This window comes from Benincasa hispida, chromosome 11 (genome assembly GCF_027475165.1).
Source record: "Benincasa hispida cultivar pf3 chromosome 11, pf3_genome.v1.1, whole genome shotgun sequence".
In the NCBI taxonomy this organism is placed as follows: domain Eukaryota; kingdom Viridiplantae; phylum Streptophyta; class Magnoliopsida; order Cucurbitales; family Cucurbitaceae; genus Benincasa; species Benincasa hispida.
Window position 1 is genome coordinate 67,587,586 of NC_143488.1, and position 21,787 is coordinate 67,609,372.

General features: G+C 37.3%; 1 protein-coding gene across 1 annotated transcript; it reads left to right on the top strand.

Annotated features, from left to right (window-relative positions):
- Positions 1–18,514: 18,514 nt before the first annotated feature.
- On the top strand, positions 18,515–21,381 carry LOC120090103 (Phototropic-responsive NPH3 family protein). Its single transcript, XM_039047610.2, has 4 exons — positions 18,515–18,857; positions 19,026–19,095; positions 19,180–20,400; positions 20,689–21,381. The coding sequence occupies exons 1-4, from the start codon at positions 18,799–18,801 to the stop codon at positions 21,205–21,207; spliced, it is 1,869 nt and encodes a 622-aa protein (XP_038903538.1). The 5' UTR covers positions 18,515–18,798; the 3' UTR covers positions 21,208–21,381.
- Positions 21,382–21,787: the final 406 nt, after the last annotated feature.

The following is a 21,787-nucleotide window of genomic DNA, read 5'->3' on the forward strand; positions in this document are numbered from 1 at the left end:
AGTCTCGCTCTCGCGAGAGTCGGCCCTCTCTCTGCTTTCCACGTCTCTGAGTTCTCTCTCGAGCTGACCAGAGCGATTTTTCGGTGTCTCTTTCCTTCTCTCGCTCAACCTTCTAAATAAAAAGAAAAACTATGAATAAGGCTGTTTCTTTATGAGGAAAAATTCTCTAACTGTCTGAACTCCTTTACTGAAGGTTGCGTTCGGTATTTATAGAGCTTAGAGGTGAAAGCCTGCTTCTCTCTTACGATTACATTGATGGGATGGCATTAATTCTCTGTCTGATGCGCCGAATATTTGTCACCGAAAAGTTGAGTGTACTTGCTACAATAGTTCGTTAGCGGCTTGTCAACTTAATTCGGAATCGACCGTCATCAGCTTTCTATCCCATCGTGATTTGATATGCTTTTCACTCAGATGCGCCCATCAAGTTGTGGTGGCTCTATGCGGCAATTCTTCTTGAGCAGATATTTGCAAGCAGAAATTACCGCAAAGCCTTACGGTAACCCTGCGCTCGATCGTTGGTTTCTTGTGATCGCATTTTATGCTTTGTGTCAATGCATATTCTGCACAAAAATACAAGAGTTAACTGCTTTTATGCGATGAACGCATGCGACCGCAATGTTATAAACTTAATGCTTTTTGGACGCAATCTTATATATTTTATCAACACAAACCTGCATTGTTTAATAACTTAGCACTGTAATAACGTGCATTTCTGCCCGTTATCACCATCCTGACTGAGTTTACTAACTTGTAGCAGCTATAGAGGAAGCGGTCACGACAACGGTGTTGAATAAGGTGAAGAACATTATGGATAAGCGAGTGGCCCACTTTGCCCAGTTCTAACAAATACCACCCCCGCAAGTTCAGATCTAGAATGAAACATAGAATAAGGATATGTTAGGCCTTTCTGTGGTGGCCAAACACTTAAGGAATTTCAAGAATAACCCTCGTACTTTCAATGGGTCACTGAAGAACTCTACCAATGCAAAGTTATGACTGTCAACAATCGAGACAATATTTTGTTACGTGAAATGTCCAGAGAATCAAAAGGTGCAATGTTTCATTTTCATGCCCACAAATAAAGCACAGATTTGGTGGCAGTCAACAGAGAGGATGATAGGCTTAGGTGTTGAACCAGTTGAAGGAACTCTTATTCTAGAGTACCTACGAGCGGAAGCGGATCTTTCCAATTCATTGTGACAGAATTACCACATATACATTCAAACATACTTTTATAATGCTTAAGGGATCAAGAAATCATACCAGATGAAGATTTCTTCTTCACAGCGAGTCTGAAGTCCAACTACCTACCTTGAACAGTCACCACTCGGATAGAAGGAAATGGAGAAGACAACACCACTTAGAGCCCTCCGTATTCTTGGAGTGGGAATCTAAAGTGTGGGCTTTATTCGGATTTGGCAGAGGAAAGGAGGAAGAGCGACCGTACATAACGATCAAGCAAGTGGGAGTTGCGGTCGTTTATCACATAGACAATATGCTTGATCGTTTAGGTGAATTATACGATCATGTATAAAAATAAACAATCGTTTATACGATCGTGTAAGAAAAGGTAAACGATCGTCTAAACGATCGTGTAGGAAAATGGTGAGCGATCACCCAAAATGATCGCGTAGGAAAAACTAAGCGATCGTCTATACGATTGTTTAGTAAATACTGGGAGCTAAACAATTGCTTAGGAAAAAGGTAAACGATCGTTTAGGTAATAGCGTGCGGCAGTGTAATTGGTATGTGATCGCTTAACAATATCGTATATGTAAGAGATCGTGCAGTCCTTATCGTATAGGCATTGATTTTCTAAACGATGACACTATCTTTTTTCACAATACCCACGCACTTCGAGATCAACACACCGTCTGCTATTTATAATGCACTTATACGTTATTTTAAACGAAGAGGCACCTTCCCATTTTCTTTATAACCGTCCATTGACTGTGATCTTATCACATTCATAACCTATAAATTAATATCATATATTAATCATAATATTTTTCTCTCTACCAAATATAAATCATATTTATATCCAATTTCCTCCAAATTAATGTATCTCATACATCAAGTTAATTATATCATATTTAATTAACTCGTTCAATTATATCATATATAATCGAACCCCCTCTTGTCAATTTGAATATTTCAAATTGATCCAAAAACTGACTCTCAACTTGTATCCAAGCTACCAAAGGGACCTTATGGACCTATGGCTCGTAGCTCCAACGATACTTGAATAACTGACTAAACTCTTTAGTCACGATATCCACCATTCGTTAACTGCCAAGCATTCCACTAAAGTCCGATAGTTGAACTCTTCTTGCCATAAATATATTTCTATGTCCATTGGATATAACCAATCATCAGTATGATGACCCTCACAGATGCTCGTAATTACAGCAGGCCAATTTACTATTTTGCCCTTGTAATTACATCTTCCTCTTTAAGTACCACTGATCCCTCTAATGAACAATAGAACATAGTCCTATTATGTGTGAACACCTCACGGGCCATGAGAAGGTACGTGACGCCACATCGTTCAAGCCCTGAAATCAGCTCAGCCCTCTCGGGCCATGATCTAGGATCTACTTACCCCGACCTCGGGGAAGGAGTGAATTCCATTTTGTGTAGCTGAATTCCCAGCTCCCAATTTAGACGAATCCCCAAAATGGTAGGTTTGAGTCGGCATTCTGGCCAATGCACCCATGCAAATCAAAGGACCGCCCTCAATGGTAGGAGTTTCCAACTCATTCAGAATTGAGGTTATGTTATCTATGGTCATCCTAGTGAAGTGAAGTCTCAGTTATGAACGGTGTTATAAAACGAGACGTTAACACTTTGTGGTCAGGTCTTATACAAACTCTTTGTGACAAGTCCACAAAACGGGCCACGTCCGTAGTGTTACCAGGATAAGGTTTCCCTCATATAACCATATACTACAGACCATTTTGGTTATCACTCAAGACATGATCCACTTGTATGTCACCACATACATGCTTGAGTCACATACAGATAACCAGGGATTTTACGTTTATTGGTTTTTGGTAAAACAAATAAATTAAGTAACTGAGCAAAATATCAGATGTGATGTAAATATCATATATTAACAACACAAGCATTCGTACAAACTATTTACAAACTACAGGACACGAGACTTTAGGGCATTAACCCCAATACCAGTGACATGGGAGCAAGGAGCGCTTTTATACAAAGTACTTCTCTGCAAACTTGAGGTATAATATGCAGAAGGAGTTCTTGGACCTGAAATAGGGGCACATGTTTGTCGAGGAGTATGATCAGGAGTTTGACACACTATTCCATTTAGCTCCTAAATTGGTCGCTCTAAAGGCTGTGAGAGTAGAAAAACTTGTCCATGGTTTGAAGGACGGAATACAGGGTTTTGTGCGAGCCTCTAAACCAACCACCACACAGAAGCACTTCGTTTGGCAGTTGAGATGTACTTTTAATCGTAGAGCAAGCGCTTGAAGTCATTTGGGGTGAGATCCTCCTCGGGTCAGAAGAGGAAGGAAAATCAAAAGCCTTTTGAGCCTCAGTTCCACCAGAAGAGCCAAAACTCAGATAGGCCATTTTGACACTTCAAACAGCAGGTGTCTGAGTCGGGAATGGTATAGAGAAGTTGGCTAGTGTGTAACTCTTGTGGAAGACGTCATTGGGGACGATGTTTGGATGGCTTTAGGGTCTTGTTTTCATTGCAAGCAAGAAGGGCACACGATTGATAAATGCTCTAATAAAAACACACCAAGTTACAAGAGCCAGTGTTCGTGTTATGGACAAAGGGATTCTAGCAGACACTAGTAACAGCAAGGTCATGTTTATTTAGCCACTCCGTAAGAGGCCGATAAGTCAGACATTATGATGACAGGTACGCTCCCAATCTTAGGATAGTATGCATTGGTATTGTTTGATTCTGGATCATCTCACTCATCTATATCCTCCGTATTTGTGAAGCATGCTATGTTATGGAACCTTTGCATTATGTTTTATCAATTTTTGCTTTACTATCGCAACCAAAGAGAGAGGCCTAATGCTCATCAGGTCTTCAACCTTAACAAAAAAAAGAGCTTATAGGTGTTCAATAGTCGCAAACAAGAATCTAATAAGTCCTTATATAAGGTGGGCCTGGGCCATAATGGAAGTATAATGGGGCTTTAGAGGTGAGCCGATAGGCGAACAAGCGTGGCTGTAAAGCGAAGTGGCTGTTTATTTACTTCGTCTAGAGAAATTATGTTAGCAAAAGAAAAGATAAAAGCATATCAGATTGAAATAGTGAATCGTATGCTAAATGTGACCTTAATAGTTTTGAACATGTGTGATTTTGACGTAATATTAGGCAAGGATTGGTTCGCTGCTAACCATACCAGTATAGACTGCTCCTGTAAGAAGGTGGTTTTCAATCATTATAGAGAAGCTAGCTTTAAATTATAGGGGTAAAAACCGTGTTCTTGCCCAAATAATTTCAGTTATGAAAGCCAGTAAGTTGCTTAATTAGTGGTTGACATCAGAGAAGCGAAGGTTGCCTTGACTTTAGAGGTAGTAGTAAGAGATTGCTCAGATGTCTTTCCAGAGGATCTCCCTAGTTTACCACCGTAACAAAAGATAAACTTCACTATCGAGTTGGAGTTAGGTATAGCTCCAATCTCGAAGGCTTTGTGTTTAATGGTCCTAGTAGAGTTGAAGGAGCTCAAGATACATTTGCAAGAATTGCTCGATAAGGGTTTCATACGACCAAGTGTTTCACCTTGGGGTGTACCAGTGTGGTTTGTGAAGAAGAAATTGTCATTATGCTTATGCATTGATTGTAGAGAGTTGAACAAGGTGACCATCAAGAACAAGTACCCTCTCCCTGGGATTGATGACTTGTTCGACCAGTTACAAAGGCTACAATTTTCTCTAAGATCGATCTATGTTCAGGGTACCATCAACTAAGGATTACGGACATTGTCATTCCTAAGACTTCTTTCCGATCTAGATATGAATATTATGAGTTCATCGTAATGTCGTTTGGCTTGACTAATACAACTGTAGTATTTATGGACCTGATGAACACGGTATTCAAGGAATTCCTCGATACTTTTGTGATAGTTTTTTATTGATGACATATTGGTTTACTCCAAGATAAAGGTAGAGCATGAGGAGCATTTATAGAAGGTTTTAGACATTTTGAGGTGAAATAAGTTGTATGCTAAGTTCGCCAAGTGTGAATTTTGGTTCACTAGGTATCATTTCTAGGCACATGGTGTCAAAGGAAGGGGTATTTGTAGATCAAACGAAGATTGAGGCAGTTATAAGTTGGTCTCGTCCTATGACAATCAGTGAAGTGCACAATTTTCTAGGGTTAGTAGGCTATTACCGTCGGTTTATTATGGACTTTTCTTACACAGCCACTCCTTTAACTCAACGGACTAGGAACGGAGCCTTCTTTGTTTGGAGTAACGCTTGTGAGGACAATTTTTAGGTTCTTAAATAGAGGTTGGTTTCTACGCTAATTCTTATAGTACCAGATGGATCGGGGAGTTTTGTTATTTACAGAGATGCCATTAAGAGAGGATTAGGGTGTATATTGACGCAGCAGGGTAAAATGGTTACTTATGCCTCTCGGTAGTTAAAGAATCATGAACGAATCTATCTTACACACGATTTGGAGTTGGCAGTAGTAGTTTTCAATTTAAAGATTTGGAGACATTACTTATATGAAGAGGAGATACAAATTTTCATAGATCACAAGAGCTTGAAATACTTCTTCACTCAGAAGGAGTTAAATATGATACAACGCAGGTGGCTAGAGGTAGTAAAAAATTATGATTGTGTAATTTTGTAACATCCTGGTAAAGAAAACATAGTGGCAGATGCTCTTAGTAGAAAGACAACTCATTCAACAACTTTAATTACCAAACAAACTTGCTTATGTAATGATTTTGAACGAGTTGAAATTGTAGTAGCAGTGAGGGAAAGTCACTACACCGTTGGCACAATTAACAGTACAGCCGAGCTTGAGACAAAATATTATTGATGCACAACGGGATGATCCTTATCTTGATGAGAAATTTCGTCAAGTGGGGTCAGGACAGGATGATGAGTTTTTAGTATCCTTAGATCATGGCCTCCTTTATCAGGGACGTTTATGCATACCTGCAGACTGTGACCTTAAGGATGAATTGTTGACAGAAGCTCATAATTCCCTATTTTTGATACATCATGGCAGCACCAAAATGTATCAAGACTTGAAATGGTTTTACTGGTGGTATGATATGAAAAAGAAATAGCTGAGTTTGTTAGTAAGTGTTTGGTGTGTCAGTAGGTGAAGGCCTCGAGATAGACGCCAGCAGGTTTGTTGCAGCCCATGAGCCTACCAAAATTGGAAATGGGAAAATGTGTATATGGATTTCATTGTGAGTTTGCCAAGAACAACAAAAGCGTATACAAAGATATGGGTTATAGTGGACAAACTCATAAAGTTAGCGCATTTCATTCCAGGAAGTCCACATATTCAGCGAACAAGTGGACTCAGATATACATGAAAGAGGTGGTGAGATTACATGGAATGCCGACATCTATAATGTCTGGCAGAGACCCCGTTTCAAATCTAGTTTTTGGAAGAGTCTACAGACAGCGTCAGATACTCGGTTAGATTTCAGTACAAATTTTCACCCATAGACAGATGGGCAAACAAAGCATTTGAATCAAACATTGGAGGATATGTTATGGGCTTGTGCATTGAAGTTTTCAGGAAGTTGGGACTCTTACTTACATCTGATAGAGTTTATTTATAATAATAGTTATCAGGCCACTATCAACATGTCACCATTTGAGGCCCTACATAAGGAGGATTGTAGATCCCCTATTTTCTAGGATGAGGTTGATGAACGAAAGTTATTAGGATCTGAGCTAGTACCAACTTCTAATGAAATGATACAGAAGATTAGAACTCGGATGCAAACAACCCATAGTAGACAGAAGAGTTACCACATATATATATATATATATATATATATATATATATATATATATTAAGCCCCCAAACAGGCCCTATGCGAAGTGTCGAGAGGCCTTATTCCTAAGTCTCTATTTCATTTACATGTAACTCCTTAAGTACCACTAATTCCTCTAATGAACAAGACTTCATGAAATTTTGACCCTAAAATGACCTAAAATGAGTGAAGAAAAAGAAGAAGAACCTGTATGGGGGAGAGTGACCAGATCGCTGACTTAATAAGTCTACCATTTTGGGGATTCGTCTGCAGAGACCATAATGTAAAACAGAGCAGACACCGTTCTCAAATTACCCTCATGAAGCCCATTTTGGAGATGAAGATGTGTTTCAGAGCCTCATGCTTGAGTTGTCCAGACGGTGAAGGGTTATCGTACTTTGATTGGTTATATCCGATAGATACAAAAATATATCTGTGACCCCGATGTTAGGCGTAAGGACCTTGAGTTTGAGGTGGGTGATAAAGTGTTTCAGAAGGTGGCACCTATGAAAGGTGTCCTGAGATTTGAAAGAAAATGGAACCTAAGTCGTCGTTTCGTTGGTCCTTTCGATGTCCTGGAGCAAATTTGCTCATTATTTCTCTTGACAATTTAGAATGTTTTCCATGTCTCTATGTTAAGGAAGTATGTGACAGATCTGTCTCATGTGGTAGATTACAAGCCTTTGCAGTTGAATGAGAACCTAAGTTATGAGGAAAAACTTGTTTCGAATTCTGGCATGGAAAGTGAAGACACTATGCAACCGAGAGATAGCATCAGCGAAAATTTTATGGCAGAATCATTAGTTTGAGGAATCAACATGGGAACGAGAGGATGGGATGAGGACATAGTACCCATAGCTCTTTCAAGATTAGAACTTTCGAGGATGAAAGTTTCTTATGTTGGGATTGGTGTCCTAATTCTCCAGGGGTTTTGTAGTTTGTAAACTGTACACATTGTTATGAATAAAATAAGAGTTTGTTTATTTTGTATTTACTCATATCCAATAAACAAAGCTCCATGGTTAATGTATGTAAACTTAAGCATATATATGAGATATACAAGTGGATCATGCCTTAAGTGATAACTTAAAAAGGTCTGTAGTATAAAGATTAAAGAGGGATACTTGAGCCTGGTGACACAACGGATACGACCCACTTGATAGAGGTTTGCAAGTGTTGTGAACTACAACAAATGGTAGATCCTGACCATTCATGTGGAGATATGCAAGCGGGGGTGTCCTATACAAAGAGTTTATATAAGACCAGACCACGAGATGAATAGTCTCTTTATATAACACCGTTGATACTTGAGACTTACATCTCACCTAAATGACCATAGGTGACATGACTTTAATCCTGAGTGTTTTGGGAACTCTTACCATTGAGGGCGGTCCTTTGATTAGTATGGGTGAGAATGGCCAAATTGCCAACTCAACATGCCTACCTTTTTAGAGATTTGTCTTATTTGGGAGTTGGGAACTCAGTTACACAAGATGGAATTCACTTCTTCCCCGAAGCAAAGGTAAGTAGATAGATTGCTCCCTTAAAGACTGATTCCGGGTCTTGAACATAGTGGCCACTACTTCTCTTTGGAAGAGAGGACTCAGTCATAGTAAGACTATGATTTATGTTCACTAGAGGGATCAATGGTACTTAAAGAGTTAGATGTAACTACAGAGGCATAACGGTTAATAAGCCCAATTATACTTACAAGCAATCTGTGAAGGGTTATCGCACTGCTGATTGGTTGATATGGATACAAAATATATCTGTAGTAAGAAGAGAGCAGCTGTCGGTCTTTAGTGGACTACCCGACAGCTAACGGATGGTGGATCCCGTGACTAAAAAGTTTAGTCAGTTATTCACATATCATTGGAGCTACAAGCTACAGGTCCATAAGGTCCCTTGGTAGCTCAATGGATTCAAGTCGAGAATTTGTTCTTGGGTTGATTTGAAATGTTGAAATTGACAAAAGGAAATTCGATTATATATAATATGATCGGTGTGATGTATGAGATACATTAAGTGGAGGTTAATGTAAATGATATTTACATTAATTACCATAAAATAGAAAAAGAACTATGGTTTATATGTTTCATGAGATGAAATATTAAAACTATAGGTTATAAATATAATATGGTAAGTTGGTTATCATATATATTTATAATAATATTAATTATTGGATAATTATATCTTTTTATCTAATAACCAATTGAGTGAGAGGTTATTGGTGGTTTTATGGTAACCATGAGATAAAAGGAAAAAAGTTTTCCTAAATTTAGAAGAGTTGTTTAATTTGGAAAGAACTCACGGATTGTTGTCAAGTGGAATTATTTCACTAAACGATAGCTGAAAGATCGACTAAACGATCGTGGAATGTTACTATATGATAGTTCACTCAGTTGGTCGTAGCTAAACGATCGCAGGGTATTCTTTATATGATAGGTTGCCTTCTTCTACATGATTGAGCATTTGTCTATACGATAAACACTTCTCATCTCGCACTTGCTCAATCGTTTATACGATTGTTATTCCTCCGGTCTCTTCCTTAAACCAAGTCCACACAAAGCCCACACTTCTGGATTCTCACACCAAGAATACCAAGGTAGCCATTGAGGTGGTGTCCTCACTCAACTCGACTGACTTCGAGGTTTTGGAGGCCGTTCGTTGTGTGTTCGTGTGGTGGTTACTGTTGATCGTGTTGTGTTGCAGTCGTTGTCTTCGAGCGTTTGTGTGTTTCTGTCTTGGAGACTGAACGAGCGTTCGTGATCAAGGGAGTTTGAAAAATGAGTTCTCAAAGGTATGATGCTTTATCCCTTGATATCATTAAAATACATGCTATAATTTCATATTGTGCATGACCTGACCTGTTAGTTTTCGTTTCTTGACTATAATTATGTATGTTCAATATCGAATGGAATTTGGAACGATCATTCCGCTGCTCATGGAAATCCTCATGTCTGATTTCCTTCAATTGGTATCAGAGCCAGGTTGTTCTAATATTCCAAATTTTACTTCTGTTTTGAACTTCTTTTACAGTCGTGGTGGGTCTTTTTGCATTGCGTTTAATTGTTAAATACGTTTGTGGATGGTGTTGATGAATGATTATGGGTTCATTGCCTCTGTTTAAAGCTTTCTTTTCAATTACAAAGTGTTAATTTGTAAAGGCCCTGTGTTTTTAAGCATAATTAACAAGCAATTGAGTCTGTAATTCAAAGTGTTTGATTTTGTCGAGTCGTTCGTGATGATGTTTCGAACATGGAGATGAAGTTCTCAGCGATGAAAAAGACCAAGAGTTGGTCATATGCCTAAGGTAAACAATTGTTGGGATTTGGCTAAATGATCGTGTAAATTTTTCTATTACTAAACGATCATTTGGGGTAAAGTGTTTGATCTATCACGTAGCGTTGATTGCCCGATCGTGTGGACGTTGGAGGCAAATGATCGAGTGGGAGCATTTGATGCTCATCATTTAATAAAAGGTGTGTGCACTAAACGATCGTGTAGTTAACATGCCTCATTGCATAGACACTGACTACACGATCTCGTGATATATGATACTTTGGCACTGGCTTAGTGATCGTTTAGACGATTTTGCTTTACTGCATCGTTGTCATTTAGACGATCGTTTAAGGCTTGCGTTGCTTGTTGCGCGTTGCACGATAGCATGCCTCATGCTTCATCGCATAGCAAAAGGTACACGATCATTGCTAAACAATCATTTAGCTCTGGAAGCATAGATAAAAGATTGAGTAAAGCGTTTAATCTTTTGCATAGGCAATCACTCAGTTTTGGAACACAATCAGTGGAGACGCGGACTTCGACCGGATGGTTCAAGACCCGGTTCGGATGATTGAACAGGAGACTCTTTTCTTTTGTAATAGTTAGCTTTAGTTTTGAGGATTTGAGGCTAATTATCCCGTTCATCAATTTTTGTTTAATATACATGAGATGTATGTGGTTTATATGGCATAGTGTATGATATATAGATTTGAAACCTACCTTAGGTTGTGCAATTATTCATGTATCATGTATTATAAATGTTATAATATGGATGATGAAATTACAAGAAAGCATGCGCATGCATAAAAAAATATATGAGTTATATTTATGCATGTAGTAAGCATATTCATGCACCATCTTTATATTATAAGAGTTATAGTATAAGGGTGAATGGAAACATGTTTGCTTGGTTCGTTGTTGTTTTATATAAGAGTTAGATAAAAGTAGCAATGAATGAACAATGCATGGAGCATGACACTTAGGCTAATTTGTAAGTGTTATGAATGCCTTGTATGTTTTTGCTTTGCGTTGTGGATGGTTTTGGTTGTTTATGTTATAAGCGTTATAATAGAAATTATAACGAAAATCGATAAGAAAGAGTTGCATGCGGACTTAGGAGATCTCATGTTTTAAAAGGGTTTTAAAATTGGATTGAGATAGACCTAAGTTCAAGGTTCTAATGGGATTAGCAACCTAGTTTAATATTTTTAAATTGGTATAATAGAATTAAATTGATTGGCATAAAAGATTAAAATTGTATTAAGTCTATCTATAAGAGACCTTCTGTCTAAGGTGGGTTCTGTCTAGGCTGGGGTACTTAAGCTGACAGAAACGGAACACCCTACCTAGAAACCTACCTGGAAAGGTGAATTAGATATATTTTCTACAATCTTGCGACAGTTGGTCAAAGACTCTGTTAAAGAATTTAGTGGATGATGGTCAAAAGTTGTTCAACTATCCAAGGTAAATGCTACTCCTGGGCAAACTTAAAAAGTCATGTAGTTAAAATCCTTAGTCGTGTTGTTTTCTAGGTAAACTAAAACCTAGGTTATAAAATACTCACTGGGAGGAAGAGATATATGTGATATGTCAATGATTTCACTCACGTTTCTCCCTAAGTGTTCATGCCGTGAGATTCATGCTTGGCCTCGTGGTACCCTGGGAGCATCCCCCTTCGGATGATGTTAGCATGGGTCAATATCAAGGTGGACGGAGAGAGTATTTATAGTAAGTGGGTGAAGGGAGTGTGTCAACACATTCTGTGGTCTCCTTCATTGGCTCATACCGTAAGATCATTCTTACACTCCCTCGTGGCACACTGGGAGCGTCCCCCTTCGGATGGGTTTTGTGCAGTTGGTCAATATCAAGGTGAACTTCAGAAATGGATAGAGTTACTTTAATTTTTTGCCCCAATCAAATTTTTTCCCTTCGGATTGGCTGCTTGGGACAGAACTCTGATGCCTAAAATGACGGGTCACACTTACGAAAAATTATTAAGTAAGTTAATGATAATGATTTATTGACCAAATCAATGATGGCTAGTCGTTATAGGAGCAAGAGTTATTTTAGTATCAATGACTAGTTGAGAATGTCTCAATTTAGAGGAAGGATAAATTGACCACCCTTCGGTGGCTTTTGTCCTAAATCTTTGGAGCGTCATTGCGAAACTAGATGTCATACGGGGTTCATGTTAGTTTTGCTAAACCATATTGGATGTTGTATGTTTTCGACGAGTATTTGCTTAAAACCTAACGTAGGTCAATGTATTTTTGTTTTCAGCAACATGTTTGATTTTTTATTAAATGCCTCTCGTTTAACTGATTTCATATAGTGAAAAGAGTCTTATAAAATGTATTTCATGGTAAACGACCTCCAAGTTGTCATGGTTGAGGAGCATAATCAAGTCCCAATCCTTGATGCACAGCGAAATATTCGTAATGCATATGAGGTGTGGGTGAAGGCTAATTCATTAGCTCGACTTCACATATCTGCTGGCATACCTGACATTTTGGCCAAAAGGAATAAGAACATGGTCAATGCACGTAAGATCTTGCACTCGTTGCAAGATTTGTTTGAACGCCAGTTCTTACTTTTTTTAGCACAAAGGGATGGATGATAATACCAGTAGTGTCAGTTCCCAAGTTAAACTCCAGAAAGAGAAAGCAAGTGTTGCTGACTCTGTTACAGTTCATCGACATGAAGTGTTCTCTGAAATGGAACTTGGAGCTTATTTAGGTTCTGATACTGATCCCACTACTCTCCAAAAGAGGATGTTGTCTATAAACAGTAAATATGATTACTGGTCTTGGAGACGTGTTTGGTAGAGAATGATGATTCTGCCTAGATCCTTGATTTGGGTGCTACTAATCACATCAGTTCCTCTTACCAAGGATTCGGTTCCTGGCAAATGTTGCCACAGGGAGAGATGACTCTTCAAGTCGGTACAGGTGAGGTTGTTTCAGCTGTTGCTATAGGCAGGCTGAAGTTATTTTTGGACAAGAAACTTTATCTGTTACTGGATAATGTTTTTGTCATTCCTCATATCAAGAGTAACTTAATCTTGGTTTCTTGTCTCATTGAACAAGGTTATACCATCTCATTTTCTGAGAATAAAGTGTTCATTTTCAAGAATAGAATGGAGATTGGTTTTGGGTCAATGGAAAGTAACTTGTATGTACTAAGACCATTAGTCATAAAAGCATTGTTTAATATTGAAATGTTCAGTACTACGACAATAGCTAAAAGACCAAAGGTTTCTTCTAAAGAAAATGTCCATCTTTGGCATCTAAGGTTAGGTCACATCAACCTCAATAGAATTGAGCAGTTGTGAAATATGGACTTCTAAAGAGTTTTTAACCAATTGAGTGGGAGGTTATTGGTGGTTTTATGCTAACCGTGAGATAAAAGGAAAAAGGTTTTCCTAAATTTAGAAGAGTTGCTTAATTCGGAAAGAACTCACGGATTGCTGTCAAGTGGAATTGTTTCACTAAACGATAACTGAAAGAGAGACTCAACGATCGTGGAGTGTTACTATACGATAGTTCACTCAGCTGGTCGTAGCTAAACGATCGCAGGGCATTCTCGATACGATAGGTTGCCTTCTTCTACATAATTGAGCATTTGTCTATACGATATACACTTCTCATCTCCCACTTGCTCAATCATTTACACGATTGTTATTCCTCCGATCTCTTCCTCTAACCAAGTCCACATAAAGCCCACATTTCTGGATTCTCACATCGAAAATACCAAGGTAGAAATTGTGGTGGTGTTCTCACTCAACTCGACTGAGTTCGAGGTTTTGGAGGTCGTACGTTGTGTATACGCGTCGTTCATGTGGTGATTGCTGTTGATTGTGTAGTGTTGCGGTCGTTGTCTTCAAGCGTTCGTGTGTTGCTATCTTGGAGACTGAATGAGCGTTCATGATCGAGGGAGTTTGAAGAATGAGTCTTCAAAGGTATGATGTTTTATCCCTTGCTATCATCTGAAAGCATGTTGTAATTTCATATTGTGTATGATCTGTTAGTTTCCGTTTCTTGACTGTAATTGTGTATGTTCAGTATCGAATGGAATTTGGAATGATCATTCCGCTGCTCATGGAAATCCTCATGTCTAATTTCCTTCATCTTAAGGTAGGAAGAATGCAACATATCGAATTTTCAGGTAAATTTCATTTAGTTATTTGAGTTATTTTGGATCTTGAGGATAATTGAATTATCTGGTTAAGACAACTTAATCTGATTTTTTTTTTTAATTACTATAGAATAATTCAGTTTGAAATTTTAGTGGATTCAAACATTTGGAGGTAATTTAGGAAATGTTGGTTTGGATATTTTGGAGAATTTAATTTTTTATTGAAGAAATAGAATTTTGGAAGGAATTAAATTTTTCTTGGAGGAGGGGGAGAGGGAAAAGGGGGCTAAGAAGGAAAAAGGAATATATATATATGTGTATCAATTATAAAAGGAGGCTTCGTATCGTGTGTGAAGTAAAAGAAAAAAAATTCTTATAATCCTTTTTGTGAATCCTGCCGCCGTCACTGAAAAACATCTAAAAAGTGCTTTTATTACCTTTAAATTTAGAATTAATATCACTAGTTTTTTTTAGTTTGACATGGTTTATTGATTAATTTCAGGAAATTAAGCATCAAGAGAAATTTGTGCGAAAATGATAAAAAAAAAAAAAAAAAATCGGGGCAAAACTCCAATTTTGAGCAATTACGGGTTGGCCATGGAATTAGGAAGAAACCAAAGACCCAATATCAAGAAAAGAGACAAATTTGGAAGGCAATTCAGGGGAGCCAGCGTTGGAAGAACGTTGCAACGTTGCAGACCCGAGAGCAATTTGGAACAGGGCAGTGTTGCAATGCTACGACTTTGATGCACGACTGGCATGATGTCAGCGTTGCAACATTGGTTTGCGGCATTGGAACGCTGCGATCATATTATAAATAACAGCATTGTGCACCCAGGTTTGAAGAGGAAAAAAAGAGAGTGAGTCGACTTTGATAGATTTTACCTAAATTCTAATGCGTACAAGAGTCGAAATAGAGCAATTCTGATCATTTTTTGTTAAAGACTCAAGATTTTGATTGAGAGTTAATTTGAGAGCGTTTCTGAATTGATCGGGACAGGAAGATTGATCGTGATCGTGCAGTTTTGTTGAAGAAAAATCCGGTATTCGTGGCGAGAGTCAAGAAGATCGTGATTGGGATTCGAACCTATTGAGGGGAGATCATTCTTCTTTGTTAATTTATTTTTCATTATAATGATTGTTTGTTTGTTGAATACTATTATCGGTATCATGCATGACTAAACTCTTTTATTCTAGGGTGTTTGTGGATTTTAGGGATGTTACTTTGAGTATTTGAATTTACAATTGATTGATTTTGCATAGATTTCTGAATTGTTTGTACTTAATGCTTTTGATTATCTGGCCATTAATTGAATGAACTTAAGTTAATTTGATGTCTCGAGAGATAATTTAATTCACTGGACCCAATAATTTAGATTTTTATTCGAAATTGCACGATAGTGAATTTAGAATAATAAGGGGTGCAATTGAAGGGTCTTAATGCTGTAACTATTCAAGTGATAGAAGAGATTCGAGTCGATGGGTAGTTATTAGGGTGGTTTGAGCTCGAGAGAGGATTTCTTGATTTTAGAGCTCATAGCCTCAATCTATCAGTTTCAATCAATTTCATGTCATATTCATTATATTCCCTAAATTAAACAACATCCTGGAATTGTTTTGCTCTGAATTCTTCTTGTATGTGACTAAGTTTTTGTTATCCATAGTTATAGATAAAAATCATCTTTTGGTTGCCTGGATAAATTGAGAATTTTGATAGCTAAGTTAGGAAAATTTTGCTCATGTCGGTCTCTGAGGACAATTCCCTATTTGGGATTTATTACTTTGGTTGCGTGCACTTGTGCATACCATCAATCACCTCTTCCCATTCGTTTTTCTTTGTTTCCCAACCAGTCACATGTCATCATCACCCTACTCTCGTCGTCCAGTGGGGTTCCTGTTTGCTTTGCTATTCACGCGTGCGCCCACTATCCTGATTTGTTGCATCGTCCCGTGGGTGCCTGCGCCACCTCCTTGAGCCATCGTCGTCGCCAATTGCCGTCAACTTCTTTCCGCGGTCAGTCGACCACTATGTCTCGGTCTCGCTGGAATTTTGGAGTTGGGTAAGTTTTTTGAGTTCTTGAGATTTCTTGGTTACCCATTGACGTTTGATCTTTGTTTATTGATACCCATTGTATTTGGGTTTGAGATTCAACTTTATGAGGAGATTTGAAACCAAAAGCAGGCTGTCCAGTTGGTTCGAGGTTGTTTTTGACAAGTACTTTGGTTTAAAGTTGCTACCCGTGGGCAGTAAGGATTGTTTTTGGCAGATTTGCTTTTGGGTCACATTGAATCTAACCAATCTTCGGGTAAGAATATTTGGAATTGCCTAGAATTAGTTTTGTGATACTTAGATAAATTTGTTTGGAATTAGGTCTAATGATTGAATTTTGAATTGGACTTATGTTCTAGGTTTTAGTTCAAGTAACTGTTGGAGTTTGGTTGTTGCATTAAGTTTTTATAGACTTAATTTATGGTAAATGATACTATTACTGGTGCCTTTGTGCCAGACGCCCTATTTCAGAATTATCAAGTTATTTAATGGATTTTTGAAGTATCATTTGGAATATGTGTTACTCTTTTTTATGCAGGGAACTTATGAGGATTATGAGCATGTTGAAACTATATGTTATTTTATGATTTGGGTTCTATGACTACTTATGAGATTTATGTATGTGGTGCATGTTAGACCAGTAGGGGCAATCTACCATCTCGCCTCGACGCATGTTTTGATACAGTAGACTGACGGATTCAGTTCCATATTTTGATGATGCGCCATCAAGCCACTAGACATGCATGAATTGACAGGTCCGTTTGCATGTTTCGATTACATGAATCAACAAGCTCACTTTCATGTTTTCTTGACAGTGTGTCATTAGGCCACTAGACATGCGAGTTACGGCGAGATAGGTTATCCCCTTAGATGGTCATTCATGCAGTTATAGTATGCATGTTTCACTAGCCCCAAATATTCACAGCATGTGATTGCATAACCTAATCCCGGTAATGGGGTCACTTATTGAGTATTTTATACTCATCCTTTATGTTTACATGTTTTTCAGGTAAGGGCAAGGATACACGGGCAAGTGACGAGAGAAATTCGTGACAGTGCCAAAGGGACCAGACAAACACTTTCCCATACGAGTTCTTGTGTCATTTTCATATTTTCTTTCTTTTCATGATTTAGATTTTGATAGGACTTAAGTGTTTGAGATTTTTTTTTTAATAGTTATATTCCTTTTTTTTTTTTAATTTTACTTTTAGGGATATCCCGAATGAATTTTTTAGCTAAAAATTTGGTTTGAAGTCTTTATTAATTTAAACCATGCATGAAGTAACAACTTTATCAAGTATCTTAAAAAGTCGGGTCGTAAGAGTGACAATCACATAGTATTAACTTTGAATAATTTTTCAGTCTTTTCACAACATTCTTCTAGATCTAAATTTGAAACTACATATTGAATTATAAATATAGGAGTAAGTTATTAAATATTGACATTGAAGACAATAATTTGCACTCGGTTAGAATAACGATCATGCTAAACATAGTATGTCAAAACAAGAAAAAGACATTTGCCAACAGCAATATTGTAGTAGTTCCTTTCAATAATTTCTTCGTTGTTCTCTGACATGGTTAGCTGTTAATTTCTTATTGTAAAACTATATAAAAATGTTGTTCAATTTTGCTATTTATTTAAAAAAATATTCGCATTCTTTCAAAAATTGCAACACTATCCTTTTCATTTCATAAATGTTCCAAAACTACAATTGAACTTTTAATCCTGTACAATATTGGACAAAACTTAGAACCTAAAGTGGTGCAATAACGACCTAGAATAAACATTGATGCTATCACATAATTTCAGGTGACGGTCACAACATTCAAAGTTTCGATTTTTATTTAACATTTTTTTACTTTAAAGGTAATTTTGAAAATGTTCGAAATATCAATCGTAATTTTTAAATTAATATGACTACTTGTTTTTAAATAAAAGGACACAATTAAAACAAATATATATATCCTTTTTTATTTTGCCACTTTTTAAAAAACAAAGTAGGAATATTATTTGATAAAGTTTAAAGTAAGGAAATTTCTCTTCATTGTTCATGATAATTTTAAAGACAAGATGCCTGGTAAATGTAGAAAGTTCGCCATTGGAAGCGCTCTCCATTTTTACACTCACTTCTTGCTTTAGACTCGCTAACTACTTCTATTCACACATTCTTACGATCATCTAGGAATTATGATTACATTTCTAAATCTCTGTCATTTTCTTACAATCTCCCCTTTTTCCCTTCTCCTTCTCCTCCATAATCTCTTCTTACATTCCCCTTTTCCCCAATTTCTCTTCATGTTTTGATTCTTCTCTTCCGATCACCAGCCATGGCAACCATGAAATTAGGCGTAAAACCCGAGGCATTTCATCGTGAAGGCCAAACTTGGTACCCCTTTTTGTTATTTTGATTCAAAATGTTGCTTCTCATGATTGCATTGTCTGTTGGCTGATGATTGATTTTGTAATGCCAATTTATATGATTCTGCTTTTAATTTTGACCCATTTGATTTGATTTGATTTGATTAATCTTTTTGGTTCTCTTCAATCCTGTTAGGCTTTGCTCAAGTGGGTTACCTAGCGATGTGGCAATTGAAGTTGGAGATATGTCTTTTCATCTCCATAAGGTCTGTTTGTTTTGTATTTGTATGAGTTTTTTCGTTCCAAAGCATTTAAGTAGTTTTTCATCTCTGTTTTGGTGTTTATTGCAGTTTCCTTTGCTTTCTAAAAGTGGGTTTCTAGAGAAGCTTATAGAACAGCTTCCTACTGAGGATGAATCTGGCTGTGTGCTGAAACTTCATGATATTCCTGGTGGTGCTAAAGCATTTGAACTTGTTGCTAAATTTTGCTATGATGTTAAAATAGAGCTCAATTCTTTGAATATAGTTAGCCTTAGATGTGCAGCTGAATACCTACAAATGACTGAAGAGTATGGAGAAGGGAATTTGATTTCTCAAACAGAGGTTTTCCTTAATGAGGTCTTTGGTCATTGGACAGATACAATTAAAGCTCTTGAAACTTGTGAAGAAGTAGGATCATATGCAGAAGAAGTTCACATTGTGTCAAGGTGTATTGATTCATTGGCTATCAAAGCTTGTGCAGACCCACAGCTGTTCAATTGGCCAATGAAGGGGCAGGAGAATGCCCAAAGCCCCAATGGGACTGTACTATGGAATGGGATTTCTTCAGCCACGAAGCCGCAACCAACAGGCGATGACTGGTGGTACGAGGACGTCTCATTTCTTAGATTTCCCCTATACAAGCTTTTGATTTTGTCTGTTGAAGCTAAAGGATTGAAGTCTGAGAATATAGCTGCATCATTAATACATTATGCTAAGAAGAATATCCCTTTGATCAACAATCAATCAAGTTTCAATGATGTGAATCATGTTGGGTCAGGAATCACAGCTTCTACAAATTCTGAGGCAGATCAAAGGGTCCTGCTTGAGGAGCTTGTGGGCTTACTACCAAGTGTAAAGGGTGTCACCACAACCAACTTTCTGCTTAGGCTTCTTAGAACTGCTATGATTTTGCATGCTAGTCCATCATGTAGGGAAATTTTGGAGAAAAAAGTAGGAAGTCAATTGGATCAAGCTTTGCTTGTTGATCTACTCATACCAAACATGGGATATACAGTGGAAACTCTTTATGACATAGATTGCATTCAGAGAATTCTGGATCATTTCATGTCTATATACCAGGCTCCAACTGCATCTTCTCCTTGCATAGTTGAAGAAGGACAGATGGTCAGTGGAACGGATACACTCACCCCGATGATGATGGTGGCCAATCTAGTGGATGGATATCTTGCAGAAGTAGCTCCAGATGTGAACCTGAAGTTGCCAAAATTTCAGTCCCTTGCTGCTGTGATCCCTGATTATGCCAGGTCATTGGATGATAGAATTTATCATGCCATTGATGTATACCTAAAAGTAAGATTTATTTTACCCCACTGGCATATGATTAATTGCTTTTACATCAACTTGACTTAGATTCTGAGTATTTCTTCACCTTGCTGCATATAATCCAATTCCTAGAACTGAAACTAATCTACTTTAGCTTGTAGATATTGACATTGTAATATGCTTAAAGGAGAATGAAATAACAGTGTAGATCCTACTAAATAGCCATTCATCTAATCTCAGGTCATGGGCTGATGATATACTGGGGTGTTTGGTTCTCAATCTTTAATGGCTGATGGTACTTTACAACTTGTTCAGGCCCATCCTTGGCTTTCAGATTCAGAAAGGGAGCAACTATGTAGATTGATGAATTGCCAAAAGCTGTCTTTAGAAGCCAGCACGCACGCGGCGCAGAATGAGAGGCTACCTCTTCGAGTAATCGTCCAAGTTCTTTTCTTCGAGCAGCTTCGACTTCGCACATCAATCTCTGGTTGGTTTTTTGTTTCTGAGAGTCTCGAGAACTCACAACATCCGAATGGAAACCTTGGACTTCCAAAGAATGATTGTTCTAAGCCAATGGAGACTGCTGCACAAGAGGGAGAAGGGGGTAGAAAGGATGTAAAAGAGAGAGTTTCAGAGCTTGAAAGGGAGTGTTTAGGAATGAAAATGGAGCTTGAGAAGCTGGTTAAGACAAAGAAAAGTTGGAGTCTTCTTCCAAAAAAACTTGGTTTTAGAAGAAAATCACAGCCTTGCATCCCGAAGCCAGATGATATACTGGAACAGACACCCTCTGTCAGTGCTCCACAAAATAATGAAAATGGAGATTTGGGTCAGTGAGTAGTTGAGTAGTTTGTTCATAGATGGATCAAATTAATCACTCTCTAGTGTAGAATACTCTTAAAAGCAACTACCGATTTTTTTAATTTATTTTTATTTTTTTCACAGATTTTAAAAGATTGTAAGAGTGTTTCGAGGGAAACAAATACAGAATTCAAAAGTTCTGTTTGATAACCATTTGATTTTTAATTTTTTGTTTTTAAAATTAAACTTATAGACACTACTTATATTCTAAACTTTGTTCTTTTGTTATCTTCTTTTTACCAATGATTTAAAAAACAAGTCAAATTTTGAAAACTATAGAAGTTTCTTTTAAAAATTTATTTTTGTTTTTGAAATTTAGTTAAAAATTTAACCATTATACTTAAAGAAAGATGTAAATCATTACAAGAAATGTGTAGTAAATATACTTAATTTTTAAAAATAAAAAACTAAATGAAATGATTTCTAAATGTGATCTAGATTTTTTAATTAAATTTTATGCTTTTAAATATGTGGTTGGGAGCAGATTTCGGATCTAAATTATGGTTTAAAATATATTTAATAATATATTTAAAAAATCATAAAAACTAATGATGAT

Bases quoted from the DNA above. Each gene is read 5' to 3' on its own strand.
- LOC120090103 (XM_039047610.2), top strand. From the start codon at position 18,799: ATGGCAACCATGAAATTAGGCGTAAAACCCGAGGCATTTCATCGTGAA. The intron at 19,096-19,179 runs GTCTGTTTGTTT...TGTTTATTGCAG, and splicing joins TGTCTTTTCATCTCCATAAG to TTTCCTTTGCTTTCTAAAAG. The intron at 20,401-20,688 runs GTAAGATTTATT...CAACTTGTTCAG, and splicing joins CCATTGATGTATACCTAAAA to GCCCATCCTTGGCTTTCAGA.